This window comes from Telopea speciosissima, chromosome 8 (assembly GCF_018873765.1).
Source record: "Telopea speciosissima isolate NSW1024214 ecotype Mountain lineage chromosome 8, Tspe_v1, whole genome shotgun sequence".
Taxonomy (NCBI): domain Eukaryota; kingdom Viridiplantae; phylum Streptophyta; class Magnoliopsida; order Proteales; family Proteaceae; genus Telopea; species Telopea speciosissima.
Window position 1 is genome coordinate 62826366 of NC_057923.1, and position 23902 is coordinate 62850267.

At 38.9% G+C, this 23902-nt stretch overlaps 1 protein-coding gene and 1 long non-coding RNA gene across 3 annotated transcripts; one reads left to right on the forward strand and one right to left on the reverse strand.

The window, feature by feature from the left end:
• Positions 1 to 1350: 1350 nt before the first annotated feature.
• Positions 1351 to 21962, forward strand: LOC122671162 (intermediate cleaving peptidase 55, mitochondrial). 2 transcript variants are annotated; one of them, XR_006334316.1, is made up of 15 exons: positions 1351 to 1485; positions 2396 to 2470; positions 2605 to 2868; positions 3799 to 3891; positions 4872 to 5078; positions 6149 to 6252; positions 6368 to 6434; positions 6532 to 6639; positions 10174 to 10266; positions 14440 to 14536; positions 14677 to 14747; positions 15055 to 15110; positions 15482 to 15542; positions 15653 to 15861; positions 21826 to 21962. XR_006334316.1 is itself a non-coding variant. In XM_043868265.1 (15 exons), the coding sequence occupies exons 1-14, from the start codon at positions 1438 to 1440 to the stop codon at positions 15764 to 15766; spliced, it is 1458 nt and encodes a 485-aa protein (XP_043724200.1). In that variant the 5' UTR covers positions 1351 to 1437; the 3' UTR covers positions 15767 to 15777; positions 21827 to 21962. The 2 variants fall into 2 exon arrangements, 1 of the variants encoding a protein (XP_043724200.1); XM_043868265.1 differs by having other exon boundaries at positions 15653 to 15777; positions 21827 to 21962.
• Positions 14827 to 15115, reverse strand: LOC122671163. The gene is made up of 2 exons (XR_006334317.1): positions 15038 to 15115; positions 14827 to 14996 (listed from the first exon to the last, which is right to left on the reverse strand). It is a non-coding gene; the product is annotated as an uncharacterized LOC122671163 (long non-coding RNA).
• Positions 21963 to 23902: the final 1940 nt, after the last annotated feature.

Below are 23902 nucleotides of genomic sequence, written 5' to 3' on the forward strand. Positions count from 1 at the left end.
TATTAGCAAGACTCAAATCAATTATTCACATTGTTGACTGCTACATTGGGTCGTATTGTTTGGGTATTTGTCGATTCGACCTTCTCCAACCCAATAGAAACCTTACCCTACCAGATCCATTGCTCTGAGTTCGTGACCAAGTCGATGATACTTCGAGTGTGTAAGAACTCTGAACCCTGAAAGCCCCTCTTTCCCGGAAAAAAGAATCACAATAAAAGAAGGGAAAAAGAACTCTGTCCAGGAGTATGGTATCTCTCTCCTCCCCATATGAAAAGATAGCTCTGCCACTTTGTTTTAAGGAGGTGAGAGATAGACACATGGGACTACTGGTGTAGGCCACACTCTCGGACAGAAAACTGCTTCCCATAAAAGAAAAAGAAAGAAAACGTTAAATCAGCCATGAGCACAAATTTTTTGGGAGGCAGGGGAAGATCAGAAAGAAAAAAACAATAAATAATTGTGAGCTAGAGTGTAGTTAGTAAATACGTGCATTAACCACGTATAATATAAGACTAAGTTTCCCTCCATCCTAGGGTTTTAGTATATATATACCCTCTCGATACCCTTTCCTGCCCTACGGTCCCATTCACCGTGGGTGGAGGGAAACTCAGTCTTTATAATATATGTTATCTATATCTTATTCGTTTTAGAAAGCTAACTTTGGGGACGGGGAGGGGGGATGGGGGGTGGCCTTTACCCCCTCAATTTGCCTGCTCGTCCATTTTCTCAATTTCATCTAATAGAGGGGGAGAAAATGACCACCCTACCCCTTGCCTGAACACATTGCCCAGGTGGGGTCCATCCCCCCTCTATTAGATGAAATTGAGGAAATTGACGGGCATGCAAATTGAGGAGGAATCATTGTCCCTTCCAATTCGCTGTACCCTCCAATTCCTCACATGGGGGCAGAAATGACCACCCTATCCCCTGCCCAAAAACACTGCCCAAGGTGGGGTCCACTTCCCCTATTAGAGGAATTGGAGGTGCCGGCGAATTAGAAGTGATAATTATTCAATTGAGGTGATAATTTTCCGGGGGATGGGCCCGATGTTGGACTCTCGAGCCATACATATCTAAAGCGTGACTTAGAATCACGGTGTCTAGGCGTCAACTGTAAGGCTCCAACACTTTACGGTAAATTGATAAATAAAATACCTTGTAACATTGTATGATGAATTTAATTGAAAAAATGTTATTTAGATAAAAACCTTTTTTTTTTTGGGTAAATTACCCCAATTCTTTTTTTTTCTTTGGAGAAACTCAAAGAGATTCATGAAAATTGCCTCATGATCTGGAAGATTTATGAATCTTGTGGAAAATCAAATAGCAAGAGAAGCGATTTATGAGGGGCAGAGGCAGAGGCAGAAGCAGAGGCAGAGCAGAGCAGGAGTAGAGAGAAAAGAAAGAAGAAGAGGAGAGAAAGGGCGGGAAGCAACGATGCCGGGCCTGGGAAGACACTTACTAAAGAGAATCTCATTCAAACAGGTGCACTTAATCAACTCCCCTCCCATCACTGATTACTCCTTCCAACGTTCAAAGTTCAAACCAATTATCGTCGTCTTCTCTTTTTCTTTTGATACCAGCTATCTTCAATGTTGTTCTAACCAACAAAAAAAAATGTTATCTTTAATGTTCAAGTTCATTTGCTCAATGGAAACTTAGTCAAACCAATCTATTTGTGTGCGATTACTACTATACTTTTTATCGTGAATTTCTTGATGGTTTCTCTCAGAATTTGAAAATGGTGAATTTCCTTTTTGTCCTTCTTTTCCGCCTATTCCAGAAGTTGTTTCAAGTACATAGGAGAAAATGTTGAGTATCTTTCTGTGTTTTGATCATTTTCTCAACTGTCTTTTCAAGGTTTGGTTTTGTTATTTTCAACGATTGCGCAGTTTTACTTCACTTTAAACTGAGATTCTATTATAGCCTCTTAAAAAGCTTCGAACTTTACTGTATGTCCGTCTGTTGTATGATTTATTTTTTGTTTTTGGACTGCAACGGAGACTTTAATTTTAATATCTATAGAGTTTTCTTCATTGCGGTTTACCTGTTGTTACTATTATCTTCCTTTCGTATGGTGGAACCTTATGTTGTAGTCTTGATTCCATCGGATAGCTCTTGAACTCATTGTTATCTGGAGACTTGTGTTTCATCCCTGTCTTCCTTTGACGTTTAATAACAATTCGTTCAGATGTGGGACTGAAGTTCGGAGAATAGTGCCAGCGGAAAAAATTCTTTCGCTTTCCTTCATTATGGTTAGCTCGGACATGCTGTGGCTGCATATTAGACTTGAATCAGAACTTGTTTCTTCAAATAAGACAATGTTGCATAAGACTAATTGGTTTTGTTTAGTGACTTGAGGGTTTTTTTTTTTTTGGGTTCCCCCACTCTCCAGCGTAGTGGATGCTGCGGATATTCTACCAGGAAGTTGGTCGATGTGGGGCAGCCAACTGCTGCATCTCACCCTCAGGTTCTGCTTGTTTACAGACTCATTTTAATTTATTTTTTTGTTTGTCCCCTATAACAAACTTAACACTTATGTCACCCCATCTCTCCCCTCCCCCTTCTTGTTTGGAAATTTTCTTTTTCTTGTCCTTTTGGCAGTTGGTAAAGGAAGGGGAGATTACACCTGGCATCACAGGTGATGAGTACATCTCAAGAAGGAAACAATTGCTGGAGCTTCTTCCAGAGAAGAGTTTAGCCATCATTGCAGCTGCTCCTGTTAAAATGATGACTGATGTTGTGCCTTATTCATTCAGACAGGATGCCGATTATTTGTATATCACTGGTTGCCAGCAACCTGGTGGTGTAGCTGTCTTAGATCAGGAAGTTGGATTATGCATGTTTATGCCAGATTCAGATCCTCAAGTAAGCACATTAATTTCTTTCAGAAATTTACATTTTCATTAGTTTTCATGTTGTGCTTTACAACCTTCGTGCAACAAAACCTCCATGCAGCTGTTACTGTCAACCTTGCTGTAATCATGCAGTTTGGGGGATGTTTTTGAACCACATTATGATTTATACTACCTTTCCACACACACAGGTAAACTTATTCCCATTTCTTCAGCTTTAACCAGAGTGATCGTTTTCATCATCTTGGTTCAATCATGAATAAAGTGGGAGGGATAAACATGGTGGTCATAGAATTAGAGTGGATGAAAAGGTCAAGAACGCTTCAGCATTGTTGTGTGATCAATGTATTCCACTAGAACTAAAAGATAAAGTTATATCAAGGCTATATGGCCGAAAATGTTATTATGAGCTAAATATTGGCTGAAAAAGGTTAACCAAAAAATATGTATATTGGCTGAAAAGAAAAAAATATATGCACCGGTAGCGAGGAGCTTTATGGTTGAATATGGAAATGGTACAAGCACAAGTGGAAGGGTGGACATGACTTTGGTTGAAGTGGTGAGGAATGATATGAATTCGTTTGAGGTAAAAGATGATGCAATAGTGGATGTTGGAACAAGATTCATGTAATCAAGCCCAAGTTGTTGGGATAAGGGGCGTATCCAGTGCACGAGGCTGCCACCACTGCAGGGTCTGTGAAGGGTCATAATGTACGCAGCCTTACCCCTGCTTTCGCAAAGAGGCTGTTTCCAGCCAACTTGTTGGGATAAGATTACATCTAAATAGAACTTATGCATGCATTAGACTGCATGTAGACATTTGAGCATGTGTAGTTCACATTTGTAATTGCAAAAATGATATATTGTGGGCTTAGGACAATGCTACATTCTATGAAGTTATAGTTTGAAATATGATTTCCAGCCATACACTTGTTATTTTCAGGATGTCATTTGGCAAGGACAAATTGCTGGAGTTGATGCTGCTTTGAGCACATTCAAGGCTGAGCAGGCATTCCCAATAAGTGAAATGCATAAGGTGAGTCAGTTCTTAAATTTTTCCATTTTGATATGTTTACTATCAAAGCTATTAGCTTGCTAATTGTGTAATGTTTCTGGGTATTACTGCCAGCCTGCCCCAACATGGGTCATTATCTATGTGCACTTATTTTATGTCAGACTGCTACCTCTCTGCTTGCCCATATACCTCCTCTAAACAGCCCCTCACCCTCTCCCCCAATATCCCCCCCTCAGAAAAAAAATAAAAAAAAAATAATAGGGGAAGAAAAATGGGGAAACAGACATGCGTAACTTCAAATTATGCAATGAAATTGGAGGTTGTTTATTCCTTTGTGGTTCATCAGTCGAATAAGCTGGACTACAGTGTCTAAATAGAATAAGTCTACCCATGTTGTGCATGTGTGGGGGTGAGGGGTTACTTCTCAGCTGGTCCCAATGCAAATTCAAATTAATTATACCACCATAGCCTTAATGTGAGAGGGCGGGCCTTGGCGCAATGGTAAGGTTGCTTCATTGCGACTTAGTGGTCGTGGGTTTGAGTCGGGAAACACCCTCCCCGCTAAGCGGGGGTAAGGCTGCGTACATTATGATCCTCCCCAGACCCTGCAATGGTGGGAGCCTTGTGCACTGGGTACGCCATTTTTTTACCATAACCTTAATGTGACCTGTATTTTTGTAACAGTTGACAAAAGTATGGCTGGCCATCTAGAGAAAAGTTAATTTGATGTTATTGCAAACTAGGTTGATTCATGAGTCATGACCTGCGTAATCTTCTTATATGGGATCCTTTAAGTGCCATGCCTTTTCTCCCATGTCCGTGTGATAATATTCCATTGATTCACTGTTACTGCACTCTGTAGGACTATGTCTCTCCCTCAAACGGCATACTTGTTCGAGATATATGTAGATGGCTATATACACAATGTCTAAAACTTGAAACTTTGTTTGCTGTATTTACGGGTTTTTGCTGCTAGAATATTGATGATATCCATTCTCCAGATTCTTCCAACAATGATCAACAGATCGTCCAAATTGTTCCATAATGTGAAAACAGCTTCGCCAGCATATATGGACTTGGAGGCCTTGCACAGTGCAGCTTTAAGTGGAAAAGTGAAAGATCTTTCTGGTTATACCCATGACTTGAGGTGGATGAAATCACCATCAGAAATTAGGCTGATGAGAGAATCTGCTTCAATAGCTTGCCAGGTATTTCCGTATCTAATTTGATTTCTGATCTCAGTATGTTTAATTCTGACTTTGGTTGATTTTAGCTTGTACTTTCTCGATAGTGGACCTCCATAACTTCCTGATTTAAATACTGATATAGTATCTAGTCAACTAAACTCAATTAAGCCTTATTCCAAGTACTTAGGGTTGGCTACACAAATCCTCTTCTGTCGTTCCGGACTAATCCAAGCCACAAACACTGTTTACTTCTAGACAATCGTGTCAATTCTCACCAGCACAACCTGGGTCATACTCGGACCTCCCCTTGCCCTTTACCTCTGGTTTATACTATATGACCTCATGCTGGTGCATTTTGTTGCATATTTTTAAAACATCTCTTTCAGCTTTCTTCTTTTCACTTATCGGTGCAACTTCTAAGTTCCTTGAAATATATTCATGTCTAATTTAGTCATGTATAATCTTTTTATTGTCCATCACTCCATCTCAACATCCCCATCTCAACTGCAGTCATTTTATCCCTATATATCTTTTTGTTGACAACATTCTGCTCCATGAAACATCAATAGTCATATTAGCCAGTAACCACCATTTAGAATTTAGTTTTTAGTTTATATAGAATGTATTGATTGCACAATGCTTCAGAAGCCCCTCTTTACTTCATCCTCCCAGCTCCTTATTCTGTGAGCAACATTTTCTTCAATCTCTCCTCTTTATTAATGAGATAATATCATTAGGTAAAGGTGTTGTAAATACTGATATGGGATAATGAAAGAGAAAGATGAACAAATCTATTTTTTCTCTTTGATAAGTAAGATGACTAAATTTGTTTGATTTTCCCCCCTCGTCTTTTCCGTTCTTTTGTGGCAGTGGAAAAGACATTTTTTGTTCAACTCTTAGTCAGATGGAACCATATAATTCCCATAGATTAGTCCTCCATTGCATTGATGACATGTCATTAATGTTATGCATTTAGAAAGAAATAATAACCGTGGTACACACTCAGACTTAAACATTATCACCTGGAAGTGCACGAATAGAAGTTCATGGTGCATGCTATCATAACTGATATTTATTCTTGACTTGGACAGGCTCTATTACAGACTATGATCCAATCAAAAACATTAGCTGATGAGGGCATGCTTTCAGCTAAGGTTGAATATGAATGCAGGATGAGAGGTGCTCAAAGAATGGCGTAAGAATTTATTTATTTTCTAGTAGTCTTCTATTCAGCTTTCTTTCTATCAGACATAAATATACAAAACTTTTTCCCTGGTCAATTTATGGATGAGTTCATTCACTTGAGCTAGGTTCAATCCAGTCGTTGGTGGTGGACTGAATGGTAGTGTTATACACTATTCTCGAAATGATCAGAAAGTACGGCCATTTATCTTGAACTTAAAGTGTTTTCCTTTTGGTTATCAGTCAATGCTCATTTATTTCACAAAAAAGTTTTTGTTTATTTTTTCACTAGATCAAAGATGGTGACCTTGTTCTAATGGATGTTGGCTGTGAGTTGCATGGTTATGTCAGTGATATGACTCGTAGCTGGCCACCCTGTGGCAGTTTTTCATCAGCTCAAGTATGTACTGCTCTTCTTTTATGGGTTCACTAGATTTATTGCAAGAGTGAACAACATTGCTTCTTGTGATAATATCAGAATCTAAAACTAGCAATCACGATAAGGAAAAGAGGGAAGAAGAAGAGAAGAGTTGAGGAAGAAGGAGATGAGACTGCTAAAGGAGAATAACAGTCGATAATACCTATTGGCAGTCCCCCCACTGTATATATAAAAAAATCAAATTACAAGACTGTAAGGACTCTTCAGTCCTTGCAGTAGTAGAGAACAATTAAGAAACTACCTAACACATCGACTATTGTTAATAGAAACATAACAGTACTGAACTAATGATTACCGCAGGGACAAGACAATAATACCCCTGCAGTATTGCAAGCATAACTTAACACTCCCCCTCAAGTTGGAGCATATACATCACCCTCGCCCAGCTTGGAACAACCATTCCGGAAAGTAGGACTAAACACAGGCTTGGTAAACATATCACCCAACTGATCTGCAGAAGAAACAAATGGAATAACAATCAACTTGCTCATAACTACACTCCTCACAAAGTGACAATCCATTTCAATGTGTTTGCTTCTTTCATGAAACATCTGGGTTGCTAGCAATGTAGATAGCGGTTTGATTATCACAAAACATCTTCATAGGTTTGGTAACTAGAAAACCCAACTCTTGAAGCAGTGACTTAACCGCATCAATTCGGCTGCAAACCTAGCTCTATACTCAGCTTCAGCACTGGATCTAGTCACAGTTGTTTGCTTCTTGCTTCTCCATGTGACAAGATCGCCACCAATAAAAGTACAATAACCTATAGTAGATCTTCTATCACCGTTAGCACCAGTCCAGTTTGCATTATAGAATCCTACTAGATTAATATTCTGATGAGGTCGATAAATGAGTCCCTTTCTTGGAGCCCCATTTAGATACCTTAAGATATGACATGCTGCCTCCTAGTGAAACTTCTTACTTCTTAGGTGATTGGATAAACTGGTCAATAACACCAACAACAAAAGATACGTTAGGTCTAGTAATAGTTAGATAAATAAGTTTCTCTACTGCTCCTGTACCGGCGCTCGTCATCAAAGTCTTCACCATCACTTGTCCCAAACTTCTAGTAAGGATCTATAGGAGTATCAACTGGTTTGACAACAAGCATCCCAGTCTCAGGCAAGAGGTCTAAGTCTAACAAATATTTTCTCTGTGACGGACTAATCCCTTTCTTTCTTCAAAGCACTTCAATACCAAGAAAATACATGAGGTCACCCAAGTCTTTCATCTGAAAATGCTAATGTAGATAAGATTTCACCTCTGTAATCTCAAATGCATCATCCCCAGATATGATAATGTTATTGACATAAACAACCAATACAACCACTCTAGAACCCTGACGCCAAACAAATACAAAGTGATCAGAATAACATTGTGAAAACCCGTACCGAGTAACAATCGAACCGAACTTGTCGAACCAGGCTTTAGGTGACTGTTTTAAACCATAGATTGCCTTGTGTAGCTTACAAACTCGTGAGAACTTCTTCCCTTGGGCGACATACCCTGGTGGTTGCTCCATATATACGTCCTCATGTAAATCACCATATAAGAAAACATTCTTGATATCCAACTGATATAGAGGCCAATTTAAATTCACAGCCAAGGGGGGTAAGTACACCGACCAAATTTAGACGACCAACTGGTGAGGTCTCAAAATAATCCACACCGTAGGTCTAAATATAAACCTTCGCAACCAACCGGGCATTAAGCCGTTCAATTGAGCCATCTGGGTTGTACTCTATTGTGTACACCTAGCGACACTGCACAAGATCCTTACCTGGAGACAAATCTACTAGGGTACATGTCTGACGAGAAATCAAGACATCCATTTCCATTTCCATAGCCACTTTCCACCCAAGATGAGAGAAATCCCTCAAGATGATTTTTTTGAATGGAGTTAGTAGATAGTGAGAAAACAAAATTATGTAAAGGAGATGGAAGGTGAGATATAGAAACAAATTTTTTTATAGGATAAACAATCATGGATTGCTGAGTACAAGAGCAGGTACCTTTGCAAAGAGCAATTGGTAAGTCAGCAGGAGACAAGGGGGAAGTAGGAGCTTCAGCTGGAGGTTCAGACTGGGTGGTGGGCTGTCAAGAAAGAGGAACAGTAGGCTAATAGTATATTTTTCCGAGATATTCTAGTTTCTTCCATTTTTCACAATATTGGCTAATAGTTATTGCAATAATAATCTGGGGTTCTACTTTAATTGACAAACATTTCCATTTAAGGTTTCTCATCATTTAATGGAAATGAAGAAATACTTTGATGTGGTTCAGGGTTCTAGAAGCAATCAAAGGTGCTGGAACACACTTTATGGCCAGGTTCAATTATGTAATGAATATGGACAGAATTAACAAGATTTAGGAGATTTTTTATATTTCACGAAATAAAGTATAGCTGTCCCTAATTCTCTGGTCAGTGTTGTAGAAATTATGGGCTTTCCAATAGTGTATGAATCTTGAAAATCAAAGAACAGAATATAGACGAACCCAATCTGCTTATGCTTCAAGCTATAATCAAGAATTGAGAAGATAGATCAGATATTGATAAGCAGATCTGAGAACTGATGAGATATAAGATGTGAAGAGTAACACTCAGATTCAGGAGGAATACTCAGAACTGACTAATCAATATTAGGTCTGAAAGGGGAGTAAGGAATATGATAGAATCAATAGAACAAGAAGATGAGTAAGAAGAATAAGATGAAGAGATCAAGGAGGCATATCACCTGTTTGCAGAAGGATAACCAGAACTGAGAGAGGAAGAAGAGTAGGCAATTGGCTAGACAAACTCCAGTTACACACACATGCATACACCAGAACATAAACTCAAATTTTCATTCCAAAAATCCAATAAATCCGTACAGGGTTACAGTCCTATTTATTAAGACCAAATAGACTCACTTTAGGATTCCTAAACCAACTAGACAACTGTCCTATCAAATTACCTGAACAAAAATTTAATCTGACTATATACATGCTATAGGAGACTCCTAAGAAGACTTCAGCTCACAGCCTGAACTACTTTACCACTCAACTGACCTCTATTCTTACTAGGAAAAATGAAAGATTACTTAACTAAAGTAGCATTCCCGTACAGAACCATAGAACCCACTATACGGGCTTGTAATTAAGGCCCAGTACAGCACAGAACCCAAAATTAATCAGCTGAAAGCCCATATATCTCAATAATGGCTTGAAACAAGGCTTAACCGGGCCCAATCGGACTGGTTTGCCTGTATCACACTTATATGCATGTATCATGCTGAATTTTATTTTTAAACCATGGAATTTTCTTGCCAAAAAATACTAATAAGATACAAAATATGTAGCTTTTGGTTGTAGGCTTGTGGCCGCTTTTGTATAATTAAAGGTATACTGGGGATATACTTACTCTTTGTCCAAGGGCCTATTACATCTTCTATTTCTTTCTCAATTGATTAATCTGATTGGTTGATTCTTACACTTGAGATGTCATGTTTCCAGGAAGAGCTATATGATCTAATTCTGGAGGTGAACAAGGAATGTGTGAAGCTTTGCCAACCTGGTACGAGCATTCGGCAGATACATAACCATTCGGTATGTTCTAATGATACTAAACTGGTCCATGAATTTCAGCTTCTGTGCTCTCCTCTGCATTCAATTGCTTTCAAACATAAGAATTGGAGCTGTTACAAATCTATGACCAGATTTAGAATGGCAATCTAGTGTTATACTTCTGAATGCATATACACATGCCACAGTATGGTAACAAAGTATTGTGTTGGTTTGTGGTGATCATGTGAAATAGAGAGGAAGAGGTGTTCCATGTAGTTTCTGCAATATAATCACGAGTTATATGTAGGGATCTAAATGGAGAAAATTTGGGAGCAGCTAGGGTACTATCCAACTTTGAACTTCTGTAAGATATCCAGTGTCAAATATTTCCTAAAAAAATAATCTAATTTGAATTCAAATTTCAATTTGAGCTCTCTGTTTGACCTCCGTAGACTGAGAAAGAGAATGTGAAACCATAACTGAAAAATCTCTCTATATATATAATCAATCGATTGAAGAAATTAGGACTTTCTTTGTTCAAAATAGAGATTTCCATTCAACTATCAACAGGAGTCTGCAGTGAAGGAGAGGAAAAATGGGAGGAGGGTAAAAGCCCAAGTATGACAGAGCTTCAACAGAGAAGCACCTTGTGCCTGCAAATGGGTGTCAATAGGTTCGTTCACTGTATTGGAGAAACAAAGACTTGAGCACTTCAAGAGAAAAACTTGGGGCCTGCACTGACAATGGTCTTCTTTTTCCATTGTCTTGCTGCTTTCCCTTGATCTATTGACTTCCAGATGGAGAGTTATTCTAATCCCTTTCTTTTCTTTTTGTACTTACCCCTCTCTAAGCCGTATGGTAGGCTGCAAACTTAGCTTCAGTCATTTTCTCTATGGTTTAGGGATGGGATTGAAATATTGGAGATGGGTAATGGTTAGGGAGCAGAGCTGAAATAGGAGGGGAGAATGTTGCAATGGATTGGTTCAGGTGCTAAAAAGAGGTTGAAGCTCAAAGATTGAAGAAATGACTGCCAGACTGGGTAGATTTAGGACTAAAGCCTGAAAAATAAAGAAAAGGGAGGAGATAGGTTTTTAAATATACTTCCTTTATGAATTTACAGGCATGCTCTTTTGTTTTATTTGTCTCTTTCTTTTTGTTACTTGTAGCTATAAGGTATGCCCTATTTATAAAGGAAATGTTAATACTACATAATGAGTTATATAATTGATTAACTATATATGACTAACTACTTGTAGCCAAATTGGATACAAGTTTGAATACAAATTGGATAGTTTTGTACTTTTGTTAGATGGCTGAAACAGAGCAGAGATCCTACTATCCAAATTTGTATAAAGGGCGTACCAGTGCACACGCTTGCCACTGCAGGGTCTGGGGAGGGGAGGAACATAGTGTATGTAGCCTTACCTCCGCTTAGCGGGGAGTCTGTTTCCCGACTCAAACCTGTGACCACTAGGTCCAAATTTGTATATGATTAATAAACAGCTAGTAAAAATATTCTGAATCTTTATCTGATATCTTATTAAATGGATACAAACATGGATATACATGGATTTATGACTACCCATTCTCATCCCTAATTTATATAGCAAAAATTCTATGGATTCAAGATAGGAATTTGCAGCATGCAATGGGCAAAATGTCATTTGTTTTTAAAACCCAAATATTACCTGGGACCCGGGCCAGCCCCTAGCATTTTATTAAAACCAACAAAAGAATAGGAGCATACACGGGGGGGACATGCCACCTTAACCCAACCCAAGGAGCTAAACCACACATGGCCTCTCTAACAAAATACCAAACCCGAACAGAAGGAAAAGAAACAAGAGCTATTTCCTGAGAACAGGCAGACCAGCCTTGTCCTCCCGAAGAATAACTTGAAAAGCGCCCATAGACAAGCAGCCCTGATGGAATGTGATAGAAGACCCAGAGTCACAGGCAAGATTGGCTAACCAATCAGCCGCCTTGTTACTTTCACGAAAAGAAAAGGAGACATAAGCCCGGGTAGACGAGACCAAGTCCAAAATCTCCTGGAACCTGTACCAGCCTTTCCATAAGTTACACCTCTTCTGACTAACCATTCTGGCAATGGATGCTGAATCCACGTTAACCACCAAATCAAGGAGACCAAGATCTTGGCACAGGAGCAAACCATCTCTCAAGGCTCGAAGCTTGGCAATCGAATTGGTGCATGCACTATAAAAATTAGAGAAGGCCGCCAGAACCATGTTTAATGGGCAAAATGTCATTACCCATGTTTTATTTAGAATTTTTTTGACATGCTCATGCTTCTTGACTTGCTGTCTTGTTAAAAAATTATACTTTAGATGTTCTCCTTGATTTTCTAACAATTTGGAGGGGGAAGGATGGTAGTCTTCATGGACATTACTCTATGAAATAGTGCATTTTATTTTTGAACCCTTTTGTTTTAGACCTTAGTTTTCCCTACTGTGTTTTGTTGGATCCATGTAACGATATAGAGATAGTAAAAAGGATCTCCATATGGTCTTTATTGACCTAGAAAAAGCCTATGACCGAGTCCCTAGAGATTTAATCCGGCATTTTCTAGTGAAGAGAGGAGTGTCGAGTATATATGTGGATGTAATTAAAGATATGTATGAAGGCATGGTGACTAGTGTAAGATCTATGGGAGGTCAGGGCAAGGAATTCCCAATTACAATTGGGTTACACCAGAGATCAACCTTAAACCCTTATCTGTTTGTGCTTATTATGGACCACCTAACCAAGAGCATTCAAGACGAGGTCTCGTGGTGTATGCTCTTTGCCAATGATATCGTTTTGGTGGATGAGACAAAAGAAGGGATTAAGGGTAAGTTAGAGCTATGGAGATCAACCTTGGAAACAAGAGGCTTTAAGATAGTAGAACAAAGATGCAGTATATGGTGTAATTTTAGTCACACTACGATGGATACTGACATGGTGCGAATTGAGGAAAGAGAGATACCACAAAGTGTCTATTTTAGATATATCTGGGGTCAGTCATAAATAAAGGTGACATAGAGGATGATGTTTCACAGCGAATTAAAGTGGGATGGTTGAAGTAGAGAGGTGCGTCCGGGGTACTGTGTGACCGACGTATTCCCTTAAAGCTTAAAAGAAAGTTCTATAGGGCTGTTGTACGATAGGCAATGGTGTATGGGTTGAATGTTGGGCAGTTAAGAAGTGTCATATTGAGAAGCTATGTGTAGAAGAGATGAGGATGTGTGGAAAAACTAGGAAAGATAAAGTACGGAATGATCGTATTAGAGCTGACTTGGGAGTTGCCGCGATCAATGACAAGCTTCGAGAGAGTCATTTGAGATGGCATGATCATGTCCAACGGAGGCCTAGGGATGCCCTTGTAAGGAGTGATATGATTCCGATTGAAGGAGCTAAAAGAATTAAGGGCAAACCTAAAATGACCATAGGAGAAGTTGGGAGGAAGGACATGCATTGTTTGGGTCTTGTACCAAGTATGACCTCGGATAGAGCTTGTTGGAGGGCTGGGATCCATGTTGCGGACTCCATTTAGCTGAGATTATCTTGAGTTGCTGGGTTGTGCCTCATTCCTCTTACTTTCGTATTTCATTTTGCTGTTGTTTTCCATATTTCATCTGTCATTTCCCGTTTTTCATTTCCCATCCCTCTTTTTCCATCTCTTCATCCCACTAGTTCTGTTTAGACCTTAGTTTTCCCTACTGTGTTTTGTTGGATCCATCTAGCCGACCCCATTAAGTTGGGATAAGAATGAGTTTGTTGTTGTTGTTGTTTTATTTAAATGATTTTTTTACAAAATTATTCTTCATTACCTCATCACTTGTTTTTATTGTACTTCTTTGCCTTCTGGACCTCATTGTCAGTATGTTACAAATTATCATGTGAACATTAAGAAAATATGAGGTACTGTTTGAGTATATTAGTCAGCAGCACCATATCCATGCCCTCTCAATGCTGTAAACTTACTGTATCTGGGTACGATGGAGGCAGTCTACTGAATGGTTGGTTGTTGTCATCAAATTGTTTCATTGGAATTTGAGGCCAAATGGGTTGATCACCTTCTCAACAATTAGTTTCTGTTTAGTACATTCTTAGATGTATATTTCTGTGTTTGCTCAAGAGTCAAAAGCTCTACATACGTTATCTCTTAAAAAAAGAATGTAAGCCACGTTGATCTTTGCTAACTCACATGAGTTGTAGGTTGAAATGCTGCAAAGAGGACTTAAAGAAATGGGAATCTTGAAAGATGGGCGAAGGGCCTCTCAAACTTACCATCAGCTGAACCCAACTTCTATAGGTCTGTTGAAACTTTTATTTGGTCTTCCAGTTTGTCATTTGGGTTATATTTTGTCCAATATGGGCAGATCATTTTCTTTTTGGGCTACTTGATTCATGCAGAATGTATGCTAGACATAATTATTCTCTCTCATGAACCAGGTCATTATTTAGGAATGGATGTTCATGACTGTTCCATGGTTAGCTATGACCGTCCTTTGAAGCCAGGTGTTGTAAGTTATAAATGTGGCCTTGTCAGAATTATTTCAACTTCTTCAGCTCAAGTTTCTTGTATACATTATTTCATCTAGCATCCAAGATTATATAGCTTGTGGAGAATATGGCTGTTCTTTAGATCATGTTACAGATTTGTGGCTCTTTCTGATTTTTGTTCAACTAAGTTAGATCTGAAATTCACAACACTTCCCTATGTATATGTGGCCCAAGTGGAATCATTTCAAGGAAATGAAAGAGCTGATACTCTGTTGTTCTTATGTCTTGATTCTCTTTTGAGTTTGTGTACTTTGCTGTCATGGGCAGGTGATAACGATTGAACCAGGAGTTTATATCCCATATTCTTTTGATGGTCCAGAGAGGTATTTGTTGCGCTTTCTTTATTTAATTGTTAAACTTCATTATTGTTAGTTAAATAATTCAGATAAATACCAGGTTCCCAAATAGTCAGGCCCTATGAATAGTAAGTTTAAGGTGGATCCACAGATGTTGTATGTGTCATTCATTAGACCCATGGGAAATCACTGAATGCAAAGAACCTGCCTAGTGAATGAATGTTTACTCATTCCATCACATTCCTTTGAGCAATTACATGAAAAACTATAGACTTGTGTCATGATCATCCTATTGGGTTAGTCACTGGCTAGATTGGGCCCACTGGATGATGTCCTACTCTGTTTATTAATATTGATCATTATCATTATCATTAATAATAAACCAGTTGCATGAACAGGTACCAAGGCATTGGCATAAGGATAGAAGATGAAGTCCTTGTTACTGAAACTGGGCATGAGGTAACATTTTGAAAGAGTCCATATTCTGACAGCTAAAGCTGGTGGCTATCATTCTTATGAAATGTTTTGTGGTAACTTCCATTAATTTCATCATTTATTGTTAAAAACAGGTTCTTACAGGGTCAATGCCCAAAGAGATTCAACACATTAAGTCCTTGCTAAATGATTATTGCTGCAACAGAGGGATTGAAGCCCATAATCATATAACAGCCGCATCCAGTTGAAGATCACATGGTACTTCACAGTGGCAGGCCAGATTATTTTCGTTTTGCCTTTTTCCTTTTTAAGTTTCTCTTTGGTTTCAAATCTAACAGAAAAGACAAATGCCAACATGCTAAAAGGAAATTCACTACCAGTTAGCAGTCAACAAAATTTATTCAAATAACTCCTAAATAAGGGAAAATAGTAACTTTGAGCTGGTACCAGATGAGCTTGCTCATTTCCTTTCAGCCTTGTTTTGTGCTATGATTTTCCCTACTCTGTCTCATTTGAGTGGTCTATCCCTGTTTTCATTTGATGTATGGACTATAGTTTTGGAGGCATACACTCATTCAGGCAGAACTGGAGCAAGGGCCAGCTAGTCCTCTCTCTCTCTCTCTCTCTCATGTGTTTGTGTGTGTGTTCATGTGGATGGGTGACGCAGAATTTCAGCACTTCCAGCAGAAGAGAAGGAACCAGGCCAGAATTGTCTGCGGTTTTGGTTGATCCAAGTTCGATCCTGTTTTCTGTTTCATTCAGCCTGTTTTCCTGATCTGGTTCATCCAGAAATCTCCAATTCACAGTCTTTTTTGTTGTTGTTGTTTGTAATAGTGCCATAGTGGTGCTGGATCAAGTTACTATAAATCCAGTCTATTTCAGTCTTTGTTCTTTATCATTTTATAGAATTCTAGTCAGTTAATACCACTTCCAAAGCAAGCTATTGACTGGAGGAGTTTTAGGCTTAGTTTGAGTTCTATTTTTAAAGTTTTATTTAAATATATGTAAGGACTAGTGCCCTACCCACGAATTTGAAATTTATATGAAGAAGCTTTTGCTTTGCTGGTCTGTGGATTCAGGCTTACACCTGTGGAATTCAAGTGTGTTACTTCTGTGGATTCAGTAGTAAGTTGCTGTGGGATTCAGTAATTGTGTGGATTTCAAGTATAGATTCAGGTGGATTCCTGGATTGACCCATCTCTCCTATCTTCTCTGTATCATCTACAATCGCATACCAAGTCAGAACTTCTAATCTTTAAAACCTGTGATTATTGTTTTCTTAATTTCTGTTCTATTTTACTAAACATCATTCTGCTGGATAGAATACTGCTTAGTTCTACTTCAGATTTTGTTCTGAATTCCTATTACTATCTCTATTTTCAGTATAGTTATCAAGGCGTCGTCTAACCACCGCTTTTTTTGGGGGGTCTAGGCTATTGTTGCCTTAGTGCAAGGCGCTGGTTTAATTTTTTATTATTCTTTGATTCCACTTATTACGCTTCGATTGGTATCGAACCAAGTATGGCATTGATTTATGCCAAAAATCATTTAAGTAAATAAGTTTGTAAACTCCAATTCAGGAATAAGCAAACACCCCCAAATGAATCTAATAAAAATAGTTAAAAATTCAAATTCCAAAGGATAAAAAGGCAACTCCCCAGTTCAAGAACAAAAACTGAATTTTTGGTTGTTGGGGGCAATTTTCAACTTTCGAATGCTAGAGTTCTCTCAAATCTAAAAATTGCATAAATCTTATTGTGGTAGAACATCACTAAAAACCAAAAGAGCAGCAAAATAATCTTTTGTTTTGATATCTAAAAATTTATTTCCATTCAGGGAAATTTTAAACACATCGCGCGCACCAAATAAGGTTTGACTGAAACATAATCCTTCAATATAAATCAGATTTAAGCAATCTTGGATTTGTTGAAAAATTGGTTTTGTGCTCTACCTAATACAAAAAGTCTCATTTACAAATAAAATCATTTGGCTAGTCAAACTTATTAGAGAATAAGAATATTTCTCTAAATCGAGAGCAGTTTAATTACGTGTAGATAAGATCATATTTTTGAAGAACAGAATAAACCAAATGTGAGACTAGGTATACTAGGACAATAATCATTTCCCAAGAACAGTATAAACCAAATGTGAGAGTGAGACTAGGTATACTAGGACAATAATTATTTCTAAGAATAGTATAAACCAAATGTATGTTTTGATTGTTTCAAACTTTCAATAGCTTGCTTCTTCAATCTGCTGTCTTCTAGTTCTATGTTGATTTTTGATGACTTGATGTGGCTTAATGTTGATTTTTTATGACACTTTTTTGGGTGAATAAATAATTCATTGTCAAAAGCCCCAAAAGGGGAGAGAAAGAATTTACAAGAGGAACAAAGCAAGACAAATCAGCACCTAACCAGCAAGAGGAAGGGGCTGAAGGCTGCTACAAGGATAAAGGCAAACCCCAGGATACTACAATATTTCTGTTCCTGAGGGAATCTAAAACATTACAATGAGGTAACAAATGGAGCTTAGAGCTAACATCAAAGTAGATGACTTTCCAAATCTTTTCAAAGGAACGGGAGTTGGAGGTCCATCTTTGAAGATTCTTCTCCATCCAAGTATGAGAAATAGTGGCACCAATGCTTGTTTACCGACTGTATCACAGATGGAGTACCCAAAATAAGTGTAGTTCACCCAAAGCCACTCCCTAGAGAAGGGGAGGATTCTTCTATTGCAAGGCCAACAACTACCCAATTCCTTCTTCCAAATGGTGGAGGTGAAGGGGGAAGAAAAGAAGAGGTGATCAATGTCTTTGAAGCCATTGCAACATAAGGCACAAGTGGTAGAGACTGGCATCTGTCTATGAAGGAGAAAGGATTGTGTAGGAAGACAGTGAAAGAGGGGTCTCCAAACTGTGAAACTGTGGCGGGAGATGTGGCCCTTGAACCATGCAACTTTGCATCAGGGAGCTAGAGGAGCACAAACTCTGACATAGTCTCAAGCTGCGAAGGAGCTGAAGAGACCATTTGAGGAATGGAGCCAAGAAACTGTATCATCCGAAAGAGATGTCCAACTCGAAAGGGGAGGTAATGCTGCCCAGATGATAGATAGTGCATGGGGGGAGGGCTGAGGAGCAGCCTAGGCACCTTGGGAGATAATCGAAGCCACAGGGGAGTGCTTGCCGATACCTGAGGAGTAGATGGCCCTAGCGTCCATGACAGTAAAGAGAACTCCCATAGGATGCCAATTGTCTAGCCAGAGGAAAGTAGAGACTTCATCAACAATCTTGAAGAAGATAGCCTTTATAGCGATGGGTATGAGGAGGAGGATCTTACGCCAGATCCAGGAAGCATCAGTGGATGGGGAGACTGTCCATAGAGCATCATTACAAAGAGGGCCCGAATAGATCCAGTTGACCCAAATGCTGTCTTGTTTGGACACAATTTTCCAGATCAGTGTAAGGATGCCCGTTGTATTAGCCTCTTTAATCCTTTCCAAACCCAGGCCTCCATCCTTGGGAAGGCAAGTAGCATGCCAATTTATGGGATGGAGAAATCTAAAAGTTTCAGCCCCTTTCCAAAGGAACACACACATTAGAGTTTTCAAAGCCTTGATAGTAGACTGAGGCAGCCCAAAGTCACCACACCAATAAATGTAGAAGAACTGCAGAACTGATGGGATCAGCTCGAGCCACCCTGCATAAAAGAGAAGTTTACCCCTCCAAAGCGGGAGCCTTTTACAGATCAAATCAAGCCTAGTAGTGCAATGGTGGGCAGTCAACCTGGCAAGAATCTAGAGAGCCCCAAGTATTTGACCGGGAGGCGGCCAAGAGAGAAATCTGTCATCCCAAGGAAACTAGCCTTGTCAGTTTCAGGGACCCCCCCCCCCCCCACTAGGAATAAGTAGGATTTAAGGATGTTAATGCAGAGGCCAGACAAACTCTCAAAATGGTGCAAGGAGGACATGATGGTCATAATGGAGGTGGTATCAGCCTTTGAGAAGATCATAACATTGTTAACAAGACAAGATGAGTAAGCTTAAGGGCCTTGCATTTCGAGATAGGGGAGATAAGGAGCTGATCTGTGTTGAACTGGATACTACGGTAAAGGACCTCAAAGGCCAGGGATAAGAGGAAGGGGAGGGAGGCAACCTTGCCGGATACCCACAAAGGATGTGAAATAACCAGCAAGACTACCATTGACAAAGACTGAAAAGCAGTGGGAGGAGATACAAGAATAGATCCTTCTGAGGACTCAAAGGCTTTGCGAATGTCTATTTTCACAAGGGTAGCTGGAGAATGAGATTTTCTATCAAAGCCACGGCCATTCAGTGCAAAGAAGGGTATTATCAGAGATACTCTTGCCAGAAATAAAGGCCGTTTGGTTGGCGCTGACCAAAGAGTCAACAAACAATTGGATATGGTTGGCAAGAATTTTTGCAATGAACTTATACAAAAGGTTACACAAAGAGATGGGCCTAAAGTCAGACATAGAGGAGGCACCTTCTTTTTTCGGGATAAGACAGAGGAAGGTATGGTTGACTCCTTTGATCTGGCTAGAGTTAAAAAAGTAGCTCTTGAGGGCCTTGATGTGGTCAGATTTAATGATGTGGTTTAATGTTGATTTTTGATGATATAAGGTATATATATTGTAGCATACTAAATAATGTTAGCAAGAGAGGAAATAAAAAATTACACTTGGGTGCCTTGGTTGCCTAGGCAGGAGGAGCCTTGTCGCCTAAGCGCTTAGGCACCCCTCCACCACCTTGGGTCGCCTTGTCTCTTTAACAACTATGATTTCAATTCTGTTAAAACCCTGAATATGAGTTTAAGAGTTCTGTTTAAACCCTGAATATTCAAGTTGAGTTTAAGAGTCCTATTTCAAGCCAACTTTCAAAATTCTGGGTTCTGGCCTTGAATTTTAAAATCTGATTTCGGCAGCTGTTTATGGTTTCATATTGATGTTTAATCATTAAATCTGACCTTTGGTTGTTACTGTTCTGATCACTCTAAACCCTGCCCATCGATTCTGCTATTTTCTGGATTTTCAAGCTTCCTTTTTAACCTCCTGCAATTCTGGTTTTTATTGAAGTTTCCTAAACCCTAACCCCTTAGGTGATAGAAACCCCATTAGTGGGTGTGTGGGAGGGGCAATATATGAATAACAAGGATATTCTTGCAAATATGTGCACTAGGAACTTGTTTCTATGTAGTCATGCCCAGAGGTTGTCAGAGTTTCCATTCTGTCATGTTATTGTATTCGAAATGAATGAAGATCAGAGGAGTAATCAGTCTTCCAACAGTAGAGTTTCCTATGGTCGTCAGAGTGTTAGGAAGAGAATAATATCGTGATGTTGCAGGTGCAAAACCAATGCAACTAAAATTAGTTAATTTGTATTCCCAAAAAAAATGGTGGTGGATGTTTGTGATGGGAAATTGAAATCTGAATCTCAAATGAGGAAAGCACTTAAGAAGTGGAGGCTCTCATGGATCCAATGGGAGAAAATAAAACCATTACAGGGAAAGTGATTACAATGGGCCCATCAAGTTACAAATTCAATATTCTTGCAAATATGTGCACTAGGAACTTGTTTCTATGTAGTCATGCCCAGAGGTTGTCAGAGTTTCCATTCTGTCATGTGATTGTATTCGAAATGAATGAAGATCAGAGGAGTAATCAGTCTTCCAACAATAGAGTTTCCTATGGTCGTCAGAGTGTTAGGAAGAGAATAATATCGTGATGTTGCAGGTGCAAAACCAATGCAACTAAAATTAGTTAATTTGTATTCCCAAAAAAAATGGTGGTGGATGTTTGTGATGGGAAATTGAAATCTGAATCTCAAATGAGGAAAGCACTTAAGAAGTGGAGGCTCTCATGGATCCAATGGGAGAAAATAAAACCATTACAGGGAAAGTGATTACAATGGGCCCATCAAGTTACAAATTCAACTTTGATTTCCACTGCTGTACCAACTACTGACTTGTGCTCAGAGATGACAATGCTCCAAAATATAAAACATATAGCCCAGCATTCGGGGTTCCACAAATTTTTTTCCCAAGGCACCGTTTGTTTTGACGGAACACAAATTCAAGAGATTTCCCTCGATTTCTTTCAAAAGCGATTATGAATGTAAGAAAATAACTGTTTCATCACCTACTGCAAACACATCTTTAGTCAGTAGCAACTTACTGCTTTTAGATTCAATTTAATGGTTTGAAAGGATTATGGATACAGACATTTGGTAATCCTGTGGTTGTTTCTGATGCTTCCTTCTTTTCCTCTGGTACTGCTTTATGGTGTGCTCATATGATTTTACCAGGTTCTACAGACATCTATGCACTGAGTTGGATACGGGAACTGCGGATGTGCAGCAGAAACAGAATTGAAATTGAAAGGTGTTCAGGCGGGTCTTGGTCTGGCAGAACACCTTCGTTTCAAGAAAGCAACAGTCTACTCGGACTACCTTGAGGCAGTATGCAGTTCAATTACCTTTGTCTTTGAAGGATGGGATCGGAAGTTATTCTCTCTTATTTGATTTGTACTATTGTATTCAGGAGTTTGATACTTATTCTATTTTTGCAAGGGTAAATAATGAGAAATTTTCAGGTAGATACTTGATTTCTCTATTTTATAAATCTGTCTATTTGCTCTGATTGTTTCGGCGTAAAATAGGTGAAAATGAGAATTTTACTGTAAAATTAAATTTTCTATTGTTTGTTTTGTCGTCTGTAAATTTTCATCTATAAAAGTTTACAGCAAACCACCCAATTTCCGGAAAAAAGGCTTTACAAATTTTATCTACAATTTGTACGTAAAATATTCCCGTAAAAATGGTTTACACATAAACCCTCAGACCTCAAGAACCCCTTCTCAACCTAACCCTAACCTCACAGCAAGAGTCGCCAGTGTCGAGCACTTTCCCTGGGAGCGGTCATCATCCTCCAGTATGTATCTCTCTGTCTCTCTCTTGTCATCGTAGTATGGTCAACATAATCCCTTATCTGCCACCCTCCTCTCTCCCTCCCTCTCTATCACTCAGTCGTCTCTCCCTCCATTCTCCTTTGTCTCATTGAATCTTTGTGTTTTCACCCAGTCGCAGTGCCTCTCGCTTCCTGGCATTCTCTTCTTCTCTGGTGCTATTTTCTCTCTGTTTCTCTACCTCTATGACAATCTATGATCTCTAGTGTGTGCAGAAAAATTGTTTCATGGTGAGACTATAGAAGTTCGATCCGATGTAATCTACAGACTTGGAGCTTGTTGAACCCTTTTTTGTTGGTATTTTTTGTGCTTATGCTCATTTAAGAGCTTTGGATATTATGATATGAATTCAGAGATGAATGGAAGTGGCAGTCCATGCTTTCGTTAAACTCAGCCCTCTTAGATATATAAGCAAGATGTGAAAATTGGGTTTAACTTGGAAGTTGTTTGATGAAATGCAGCAAAGAGATGTTATTTGTTGGAATGCCAGAATTTCAGGGGTGGCAATCCAGGGAGATGGGGAGACTGTACTCAACTTATTCTCGGAGATGGAGAAGGCCCTCACCTTCCTTGCTGTTTTAACCGCTTGTAGCTATTTGGGCATGGTAGTTGAAGGTCTGCAGATGTTTAATAGCATGAGTGAAATGTATGCCAACAAGCTGACAATAATGGGTGAGGGCGTTCAATTGCTGAAAATAAAACATTGTAAATAACTATGCTAAGCGGGATTTATTCAAACTATAAATTTAGGAAAAGGCTCTCTGAGCCAAAGGCGTACACTATGCCACCTCACATGTAATATTGTATTAAAATTTTTTTTTAAAGTGAGAAATAAATTAATGAATAAAAACACAAATGTGAGTGGGTGTACATTACCATGCTTGTTCAGATAACCCTCTCCCCATAAATTTTATATATCATCATTCAGACATGCATTATAAGTGGAGTCTATTATAGATGCATCTCTCAAGAAAGTTGATTGGAGGATTCTTAGTCATCCTTAGCACTATTGTTTACTTTTTTTTGCATAATATACTTCTATTCTAACCCCCCCCCCCCCCCCCCCAAAAAAAAAAAAATTGTGGGAAAGAGGTAGGTTTATCTCCTTTGTAATATTAGTAGAAGATAATCCTACCTACTTCAAAGGGGTTACTTCCCAAACTAATCCTCCTACATCTATCCATATATACATGCGGGTTAATAGAGAATAATCAAGAAAAGCACTTTGAATTGTTGATTCATCACCAGAGATGGCTTAGAACCAATAGTTCCTATTACAGATTCTTTTGTGGAGGGGATTATGGCCTTTCCAACCTTTGTTATCACATTTTAGATCTCTTGCCTATATGTTCTTATGGTGTGCAGCTAAGGCTGGAAATATAAACCATTCTAATCAGACTATGG